This window comes from Notamacropus eugenii, chromosome 2 (assembly GCF_028372415.1).
Source record: "Notamacropus eugenii isolate mMacEug1 chromosome 2, mMacEug1.pri_v2, whole genome shotgun sequence".
Taxonomy (NCBI): domain Eukaryota; kingdom Metazoa; phylum Chordata; class Mammalia; order Diprotodontia; family Macropodidae; genus Notamacropus; species Notamacropus eugenii.
In genome coordinates this window covers 311603592-311614264 of record NC_092873.1, presented here as the reverse complement: position 1 = coordinate 311614264, position 10673 = coordinate 311603592, and the positions used below count along the sequence as shown (strand labels likewise).

The following is a 10673-nucleotide window of genomic DNA, read 5'->3' as shown; positions in this document are numbered from 1 at the left end:
TTTTTTTCACAGTACCACCCTGCAGTTCACTTTTATTTCACTAAAATTTATTCCCCTCCCTCTTTAAAAATATTACTTTCATTCCCGCAGTGCTCTTCTCACCCCTCTCAAAAAGCTACCTCTAGTAACTCAGATTTAAAAAAATTACTCCGGCCGATGTTGAGTTTGAAGGGTCAGGTGGAAATTTACTGTAGGCAGTCAGAGATGTAGGTCGTGAGGATGAAAGAGGGGTCAGAGAGGCTGGTGAATCAACAACCACACCGAGATTTCGTGGAAGATGTGGAAATGCAGAGAATTACCGAGGGGAAAGGAGGTCAAGGTCAGGACCTTGGCGAGCAACCACTTTGAGGAATTGGGAAGAAAACCCGGGACTCAAGAAGAGAGAGAAGTGGTCAGAAAGGTGGAGATAGAAGTCAAAAGAAGAGAGTGTTTCCTGAGAAGGAAGGGTTGGTCAAAAGTGACTGAGATTGGGGAGGAGGGACTGGGGAAAAACATCACCCCCTAAAGCATTAAGGTTGGCCATCGGCGACTTTCTTTAAGTGGGGCCAGATTTCAAGTCGTGGAGACAGGAGGGCGCTGCGCGGGGCCAGGTTTCCGATGAAGTCTAGCAGCGTGGGGGAGGAGAGACACAGAACAGTGACGGTGGGGATGGGGACCGCACCTGTAGCGTCTTTGGTGCGGAGAACTCCTGCGTGGACGGAGAACCTCCGCAGTTTACTTTCTCCTAGGATGGCCAGGAGCCCTGGCTAGTGACTTTTCCCCAAGTCCCGGCCAGTAACGGGTCGGAGGCGGACTTCAGACGCCTTCCTCTCGGGCTCCGCACATCACCGCGCTCCGCGTGGGCTAGTAAAGATAGCCCTAAGGACCGCTGACGTGGACGCGGCGCTCTGCAGCGTGCGAAGTGCCTTCCAGACCCGGTCTCGTTGGATCTGTAGGAACAGGGCTCGAGTCAACACACACTAATTAAGTGCAAGTCAAGGGAGGACTTTTTAATCTCTCTGTCCGTCTGTCTGTCTCTGTCTCTCTGATCGGGGATCCTGGAACATGTGCGTAAGCAAACAAGGGTCTGAAAGGGGTTCCAGAGTAAGTGCACACCAAAAAGACGGTGGGAAGCTCGGAAGGGCAGGAAGGGTCGGGATTCCTCTTCCAGAAGCAGCGGAGAAGAGAGAGGGGCGGCTGGGCTGAGCATCCTCCCGAGCCGAGAGGAGGTAGGGAGGGAGGGAGGGAGGGAGCCCCGCCCAGAGCGGCTGCGAACTCCAGACCGCCCCAGTCAGTGACCCACCCACAGCCGACTTCTTTTCTCCGCGGGGAGGGCTGGGGAAGGCGGAGCGTTCGCTTTCCGCGCTCGTTTGTCCCTCGCCGCCCGCCGTCCGCCGCCGTCCGTGGGGAGGAGGAGCCTGCGTGGCCCGGGCCCAGCCGACGAGCCGAGGGGCCGAGGAGCCGGCCTGAGGCAGCGGCCGCGGCGCGGGGCGGGGCCGCAGGAGACAGCCGAGCCGACCCTAGAGGGGCCGAGGGAGCGGGGAGGGCCGGGGTGGGGTCCGGGACGAGCGAGCGCAGCCGCCCCGACCCGCCGCCGCCATGAAGAAGGACGTGCGGATCCTGCTGGTGGGAGAGCGTGAGTCCGGGGCCCACCCGCCTGACCCTCGGCCGCGAGCCCCCGGCCCCCTCCGGGACTGCCCCTCCCTCGAGACCCCCCGCTGGTGCCCAGGCCCCCAGTGGCTCAGCACCCCTCTGCTGGGCACCTCCAACTCCTCACGGTCTCAAGCCCCCAAACTCCCCAGCTCCGCCCCGCCTCCGCGCCTGCTAGGCCCCACCCAGCACCCAGGGACTCCCTGCGTTGGGGGCTCGGGGCCCCGCCTGCCGTGTCAGATCATTGGCCCTCAAGGCCCCCCACTCTTCCCAAACCTCCCATCTTCACTCCCTCCCCCAGTCTCAGGGCCCTTCGCTCCCAAGCCCCTCTCCCCCGTCTCCGAAGCCCCCCCTTTCAAGTCCTCACTGGTTCTTAAGACTCCCCCTCCACTGGCCTTCAAGCCTCCCCAGCTCCCAGGACCCCCTTCATTGTTCTCCCGGACTCCCCAAGGCCCCCCAAGGCCCCTCACCCCCGCCTCTCCAGGCGGTCTCCACCGGCCCCCAGGACCCCCGGCCTCTCACCCCCTCCTCCCACCCTTCCTGGGGGCTGCCCCCCTGGCCCGCCCCCCCAGCCCTCACCTCCTGAGCCTCTTCTCCGGGTCCTCACCCCTTCAGTCCCTTCTGCTCTCATCTTTCCCCAGGTCTCAGACACTCCGTGTCCTAGGCAGAGTAACCCGGGGGCGGGGGGGGGCTGTCCAGTAAACTTGCTCCGGGAGGGAGGGAGGGACGGACGGACGGACTGACGGCAAGATCAGATTTCTGTTTTGGGGTTCCAGAAAAAGCCTTTCCCATCCTCCTCATGTACTAAAAGTAAGCTGTAGAGAATTTTAAGGTATCAGAATTTTTCATCAAAAGACCTCAAGTTGTATTTGATTTTTACTTTTTAAAAAGTCTTTCTAGAACTTTAGGATCTTCAAGCCATAACTTTAGGGAATAAATAATATCTAATTGGCTGTTTTGTTAAGAAAGTAAAGCCCTTCCAAATCCCCTTGCTACTTTTATACCCACCTTTTTCCTCATCACGCAGAAACACTTGAAGGACTTCTAGAGGTTTTTGGATTCAACTTTGGGAAACTACCTTTGAGAGCAAGCCTAGAAAAAGAGGAGCACTGACTTCTTGGGGTTACTGTGCAAGCTAAATGAAGGGGGCCGTATTAAGAAGAAAGTGGACAGGAGGGATGGTGTTTGTTTTTAAATACATCCCGTTGAAAGTCACAATTACATAGTATTCATTAACCGAACTGAACTGTGTCGTATTGGAGAACAGTAACTCCAGGTTAGTGTGATAGAAGTCTTAGAGATACAAGTTTAAAACATTTTTGCATTCTTTCACAGTGGCCTTTTTTGTTCACAGTGTATTGCTTCAAAATTAGAAATTTATAAATCAGTTTATCCAGACTCAAAATTTGGTTTTGGTTTGTTTCTATTTGTCGATCTGGATTTTAGTCTTTATTTATGATGATACTTCAGCATTTCTATTTTGCATGGCCTTTGTTCAAAATCCATAAATTAAATCCTTGCTAGAATATTGAGAGGTATGGTGACCATGAGAACTAATAGATGGCCTGGAAAGCTCTATTTATAGCCTTCTTTCAACTTGTCTTAGGCATTTACAGTGATTATTTTTCAAAAATTGCTGCTATTGTTTTTGCTTTGGTTTTGTTTACTGACTGTTATCAATGATATTTTGAAAATAATAGTCGTCAGATACTGTGATAAATTTGAAAGTGCTTTTGGAAAGTTTTAACTGCATAAATGTAAAAATATATACAGTGTAATTTGTATGATGTTTGAGGTGAGGTTTTTTTGTTTTTTTTTTACAGTGCTTTTAAGGCATTTTTTTTATATGCAGAAAGCTTGAGAAAAAACCTGAAGAAAATAGGACTTTGTGTTATTTTTGAGGAGTGAGTGACTCCTTATAAAAGGGTGGCATGAGTAACTCCTGAAGTACCCCATGACATTCTAAAGAAATGTAATTAGGTTTTGTTGAAAGAGCTTTCAGATTTTTTATATTAGAATTTATATTTATATTTTTATATTCAGAATCATACCAGAAACTGCATTGAGAATCATAGCAATTTTAAAATCAGAAGAGACCTTAGCAATAAAGTGGGCGCAGGGCTTCTGACATGTGTTCAGTTTGCTGCTGTTTGTGTCATATAGCTAGTACTTTCATGGAATTTCTGTCCTCAAGGTATCTTCCCTTTAAAATATTAATGTAGGTATCAGAGATATGTGAGTGCCAGAATTTTAGGTATGAAAGTAGCCTTCATTTCTTCTACTTTATTCCACAATGTTCCTGTCCCCCTTTTCTGTTTGGTATTGGACAGCCACAGACTCACAGGACCTATATTTTTAGATTCTATCAATATATTTAAAGCCTCAAAATGTTCCACTGATAAATTAATTTGAGAAATGCTGATGCCTCCAATTCAGTTCAGTTTGACAAGCATTTATTAAGTGCCTTTATGCATAAGACCAGAAAGAAGCAGTCCCTCCTTTTGAATGGTTTACTGCTCCTGGGGCCAGGGGTGTGGGGTGTGGGATCCAACATGTACAATGATAAATAAATGCAAGGTAATTTGGGGAAGGAGAGAGCAGTCACCACCAGAGGGAGGGGGGTTGGGAAGGCTTCATTAAGCAAGTGGTACCTGAGTTGATCCTTGAAAGAAAGTAAAGAATCTGAGACACTGGAGGAGCCTGGAGGAACTGCATTCCAGAATGGAGGGTGACATTCCAGTTCAGAGGCAGGAGAAGGAATTTGAAATTGGGGGACTAGTGAGTGGGCCAGTTTGGCAGGAATGTAGAGTGCATAAAGGAGGGTATTGTGATAGAACACAGGGAAGGCAAGTTGGAGTTCTATTGTGGAGGCCCTTAAACTCCAGCTTGAAGGGTTTATTTCTTATCCTCAGGACATTTGGAAACCACTGAACATTTTCAGACTTTGACAGCTATGCAGAATATGGATTATAGGAGGTGAGAGGTTATGGGATCTGACTCAAGGATACAGCTGCTAGATATGTGGCGATAAAGTCTGTGAGACTTGGCATCTCTTTGGGTAGAAGAGAAGAGGGCACACTTAGAGATGAGTCTAAGGTTGGGAACTTATGTGACTTTGAGGATGTTCAGTTTACAGGTGAGGAAACTGAAGATTAAAGATCCTGATTCACTCACTCAGATGCTGGTCTAGCTGATTAAAGAATGCCAATTCCAGTGTTGAGGCATTTAGCAGATTCTCTTTAGGACCTTCAGGTAATGTTAGGTAAAGAGAAGGTTAGACATATCAGATAGCATATGTGGCACAGTGGATAGAGGGCTGGTGCTGAGTTCAGATCCATCCTCAGGACACTTAACTGGTTGTTACCCTGTCACTACCATCTGCTTCAGTTTCCTCAGCTGTAAAATGGGGATAATAACAGCAACTATTTCCCGGGGTGCTTGTGAGGAAATGATGAGGTAATACTTGTAAAATGTTTTTGGAAATCTTTAGGCATTCTATATATGTTAGTTATTATCATTATTTAACAATAATGACATTATTATTAGACCCAAAAACCTGTTGGCTGGGGGAAACAAAACCAGCCTGGGATCTTTACTAATTGTTAGAAACTATTAAGGCCTGTATTTTTAAAAAGTATTCCTTTGAGAGGGATGCAGAGAATAGTAATTGGTTCTCCATGCAGTTTTAAGGGAAATATTTTATTACTGTCAACCTGCTTTTTTTGAACTTCCAGTACTAAATTTGTTTAGAGGCTACAAGATTGCCATGAATGGTTTCAGCCTAGTTTTGGATGAACTCTTATTACCTTTTGGAAGTGAAAGGCATTTTATACTAGTCAACTCTTGACTGTCCAAAGTCCAACATTAAGTGATTTCTTATGTCTCTGTGGTTTGAAGAGTTTGAGAGTGGGAAGTGAAATTTCATAAAATAAGATAGCTTCAGAAAGATAAAAGTCAGACTGCCATTTATTGATACATTTTACTTTGTCACAGCATACACTTTTCAACAGAGCTCCACTCAAACCCTTTTATAAAGTGCATTCCTTGCAAAACTGAAGAGATAAGAATGGGACCTTTAACTGGGGCAGAATGGTATTAACATTGTCATTAGTAGCCATTAATTTGCTGAGAAATTCAGAAATTTTGTCAGTATTATGCAGAAATTTCAATTGTACATAAGGAGACCATTTAAAAATATACCAAAATTTATTAAAATTAAAGTAAAAGCCAGAGATTTCAGGTATATCTCTTCTAAGTTGACTAGAATTTGCATTTAACTAGAATTGTTTAAATAATCTTTAACAGATATCCTTGCTGTGAAAGTTTTAGAGTCCTGAAACCTTTTGAATTTAAACCACATAACTACAGTAAATGTAAATAATTTTAAAAGTATCATTGTTCTTTTGAGTTGCTGGTCAGATGTCATCAAGAACGTGGAGATATCCTTTTCACTTAATGGAATGTGGCTGCTTCCTCCCTCCCTCCCTCCTGTGGTTTAAACTGTCTTTATAGGGGTAGAAGAGAGCACTCTCCCAGTTTTCTAAGTATTCCCCTCAGTCATCAAAATGTGATAACTTGTGATTTCTAGCCTCTCTTAAATCTACTCTCATGAGGTTAACCCTTAAGATTTGAAAGGATAATACCCATTGTATCCCATATTTCTTTCCTTTAGCTTTGCATGCCTGTGATAGATGTGCTTTTCTTACAGTCTAGTTAGCCAGGAAAGTGAAAAAGTGTCTTCTTAGCAAGTGCTGTCATAGAAGAAAGGGGACAGATTCTATCTCAGAAGTCCAGTACTTCCTCCAACAACTTAAAGCAGGTTTTCTTAGGAGGGTAAGGAGAAGATTGGCTGGCTGAGGGATTGTGATGCCTTTGTAGCTCTTTAATTTGTTCTTCATTAGTATGCCATTTAATCCTTAAACCATGCTTGTTGTGGTCCTACTGGGGAGTAGCCTGTCTCCCTGAGGGCTTGTCTCAGTCTCCTTCTAAATGCAAGTTACCCACATTGCCTGCCTCTTCTTCCTGAACTAGTTTTTTCCCCCTCTAAAAGTTAGGAGGATTAGTACTGATCTGATTTGGGAGAGAAGGACCTCTTGCTCCTAGAAGGAAAGTTATTCTCAAGCAGTTTTCCTGAAAGATAAAGCAGTGTCTACAGAGTAGTTAACTATAGGATTTGTTATGGTACAACGTAAAGCTACTTACCCCACTTTTTTTTTTTTTAAGAAAACAGGTGATCCTTTTTAGGGGGTAATACTAATTAAACGGTTTAGGAAGCACCTAGCAAAAAACTGAAAAGAAAACTTGTAGATAAACATGAAGAGTAGATCAAGCTAAAACCAGAGGTACTTGCTATCAAGAGAAATCGCCAGTGGGGCTTTTTGGAGTCAAGGTGATGAGTGGGCCAAGAAGTACTGTTTTGTTTCATGGATATCAAGAATTTTATTGCTGTTCAGGCCTAGATATTTAGAAGTTTCGAGTAAATATAACCTGAATAAGTCTCAATAATTTATCCTTTAATAATAAATTATGTTTCTCAAGGGTGACCTCCATGGAAGCAATCTCTCATATTGAGCTGTGACAAGTTTCATTGAACTGGATTTTAAGGTCCTTCTTCCTGTTCTTGGGAGCTTTGGCCTTGCTTTTTGTTTTTATAGGACACTTTATGATATCTGAGGCATCTAGATGACTAAGAAATAAGAGGCCTGGGGTAGAAAGGGGAATGACCTTTGTCAAGGGGAACCTAGTAGGAAAGTTTATTTTTCAGTTATACAGAGATGGGGGAGACTGAAATTCATATGTGAGTGAAGTCACCAGATTTTGTATTCTTACCTCTGCAAGAAAGGTTTCTGGCTTCATGATACTGATCCTAAGAACAGCATTTTTTTGAAATAAAGAATTTGGACATCAGAAGACTTTCCAGTGATAACTGATCCATGTTAAACAAGAAATTAAATCAATAAAATAAATATGGAGGGAAGGACTTGGGATTTTTTTCCCTTACATAAATAATTTTCATTTTCACAATTATATATATTCAGGATGTGTACATTTCAGACATTAACAGACATTGTTAAAAAACATTTCAGATATTGTTATAAAAGAGTTTTCTTAGATCTAAACTGGAGTTTATTTTTCTTAACTTCAGGTGGAACTTATTCATTCATGTATGTCAGTGATTCTTTAAACTAGTTACTCTTAGGACCCCTTTACACTCTTAATAATTATTAGGAACTCCTTTATATTCCTAAAAATAATTGAGGACCTCAAAGAACTTTTGTTTGTATTGGTTATATTAACATTTACTGTCTTTTAATTAAAACTGACATTTGAAATATTTGTTCACTTACATAAAATAGCAACAAACACATTACATGTTAATATAAGTTGCATTTTTTATGAAAAATGACTATTTTCCAAAACAAAAAATTAGTGAGAAGAATGGCATTGTTTTACATATTTTTATGAATCTCTTCAGCGTCTGACTTAATAGAAGACAGCTGGATTCTCTTATGCGCTTCTGCATTCAATCTGTTATGATATATTGTTTAGGTCGAAGTGTATGAAGAAAATCCAGGTTCATATCTATGTAGTTGGAAAAGGAAAGGAAAGGGTTTGGGGAACGTCTGAGTCTTTGGACTACACTTGGAGTACTGCTGCTTTTGAGAATTGAAGTTAGCTATAAAGTGGCCTATTTGATTTTAAACCTGTCTTACACCATTTATAGCTGCAAAGGTAATAAAGGCAGGAGAAAAACCACATTTTGAATTGTAGTTGTTTTTTTTTTTTTAACATATTATGGACTACTAAACATTTTGTAACACATAGCTTCCTTTAAAAAAAAAAATAGTTTTTACATGGCCAGATTTAGATGGCATAGTGGATAGAGCACCAGACCTGGAAGATTCATCTTCCTAAGTTCAAATCTGACTGTAGACACTAGGTGTATGACCCTCAGCAAGTCACTTAATCCTGTTTGCCTCGGTTTCCTCATCTGTCAAATAATCTAGAGAAGGAAATGGCAAACCACTCCTGTATCTTTGCCAAGAAAACTCCAAATGGGGACAGAATAACATCCTATTTCTCTCCCAGTGGACTGACCCTTATGAATAGCTTTTTTTAAAAATTGCCCTGCCAAAGAGAGTTTATTATAGCTGTCACCTGTCTTCATTGCAGTCTCTTGTTTAAAAAAAATTTTTTTTAAAGGAAACTTATTAAACTGTTGTGTAGAAAAGATTTATATTCTTGGATTTTAAAAGACTTATGAGTAACCTTAAAGAATAGATTGTTTGAATTGTTAATATATTGTACTATATTGAACACTAAAAGATAGTGCTCATGTTGTATTATGTATAATTTTACAATATAACTAGACCTCTTCCTGTAGCTTTTTCTGTCACTGTTGTACATCAACTATATCAAACTTTAAGTACAACTTGAAAAATATAAGAGGTGAAAATGTGCAGGTTAATACATTTTTAATGCAAAAATATAAGCTTAACATGCAAGTATGCACATCTTAAAGAAACTAACAATGATGATTAAGTGTTTTTGAAGCCATTTGAAATGACCAGAAATGTAATCTATAGAGACTTGGTTAGTAAATGTAATAAGTGTTTAAGCTTTGGTAGATCCTTGATTCTAACAAAATTCAGACATACTTACCAACTCTTCATTCTTCCTCACCTATCTGTTCACCTACCAGATTTTCCCATTTCTATTTCTACTATGTCTCTCACATTCATCCCTTTCTCACTAGTCGCACAGCGACTACCTTAGTTCAGAGCTGCCAAAATGATTTTCCTGAAGTACAAGTTTGATTATATAGTTCCCTGACTCAATAAGATCTAGTTTCTCCCCTTAACTTCTAAGATAAAATAGAGAATCCTCTTTTTTCTTTTAAAGTAATTTACAACTTGACCCCAGCCTACTTTTCCAACCCTGTTACATATTATTTCTCCATTCCTTCTCCTTCCAGTGATCCAGCTAAGCTTACCATTCCTCAGGAGTCTTATGCCTTTGCAGTGGTAATCCTCCATGTTCAGAATTCACTTTCTCCTTAAGTATGACTTAGAGACTCAAGTACCATCTTTTCCATGAAGCCTTTCCTGATTTCCCCAACTGCTGATGCCCTCCTTAAAATATCTTGTTATTCTTTCATATACACATATATACATAGGCAGCTAGGTGGTGCAGTGGATAAGAGCACCAGTGCAGGACTCAGGAGGACCTGAGTTCAAATCTCACCTCAGACACTTGACACTCACTAGCTGTGTGACCTTGGGCAAGTCACTTAACCCCAATTGCCTCATCCATAGTCATCTCCAGTCATCCTGATGAATATCTAGTCACTAGATTCAGATTACTCTGGAGAAGAAGTGAGGCTGATGACCTGCACAGCCTTCCCTCATGCAAAACAAAGTCAAGTGCAAGTCGTGTCATCATTTCTGTGGTGGCATGGTCTTCTTCGGCCACAAAGGACAAACACGCATATATACATGTTGTCTCCTCAGCAGAATGTAGGCTTTTTGATAGCAGAGATTGTTTTCATTTTTGTCCTTGCATCCCCAGGGCCTAGCACAGTACCTGGCACATAGTAAGCACTAGCTAAGTGATTATTAATTGCTCTATTTTGACTTGGAGATTATAGAAGAGAAGTTTATTTCTTGGGAGCCTTTGTAGCATATCTATGTTTTTACAAAAATATAAACCTTCTAACATGCTTACCACAAAAATTGAAGGCTCCAAAGTGGGTTATCAACAACCTATGAAGAAAGAAAGGCACATTAAAAACTTTCTGAAAGATTTAACCCTTCTACTGCTATTATCATCCAGAGTGACTGATCCCGTAAGGTATTTACCTCTCCCCAATTGCCCTTGGTGACCACACAAAACTATTCACATATACTACTCATTTTGATTCTCCTATCCTTTTCTCATCTCTCTTCATTTGGTTCTGTTATGATTGCTTGTTTAGAAGCTTGCTATCATGTCCTTTCATACGTGTGTGGACTTTTCTGACAGTGATTTATATACCCACCTAGACT

At 42.0% G+C, this 10673-nt stretch overlaps 1 protein-coding gene across 6 annotated transcripts in view; it reads left to right on the top strand.

The window, feature by feature from the left end:
* Positions 1-1468: 1468 nt before the first annotated feature.
* The window catches only part of RHOT1 (ras homolog family member T1), a 72137-nt gene continuing 62932 nt past the window's right edge, over positions 1469-10673 (top strand). For 4 of the 6 annotated variants that reach the window (XM_072644981.1, XM_072644979.1, XM_072644978.1 and 1 more), the window contains exon 1: positions 1469-1615. Coding sequence is in view for 3 of the 6 variants with exons in the window: in XM_072644979.1 (XP_072501080.1) it covers positions 1579-1615 (37 nt within the window). In the remaining 3 variants the exon portion in view is untranslated. Of the gene's footprint in view, positions 1616-2656; positions 2906-4490; positions 4606-10673 lie in introns of those variants that run through there. The other 2 variants (XM_072644976.1, XM_072644977.1) reach the window with 2 other exon arrangements.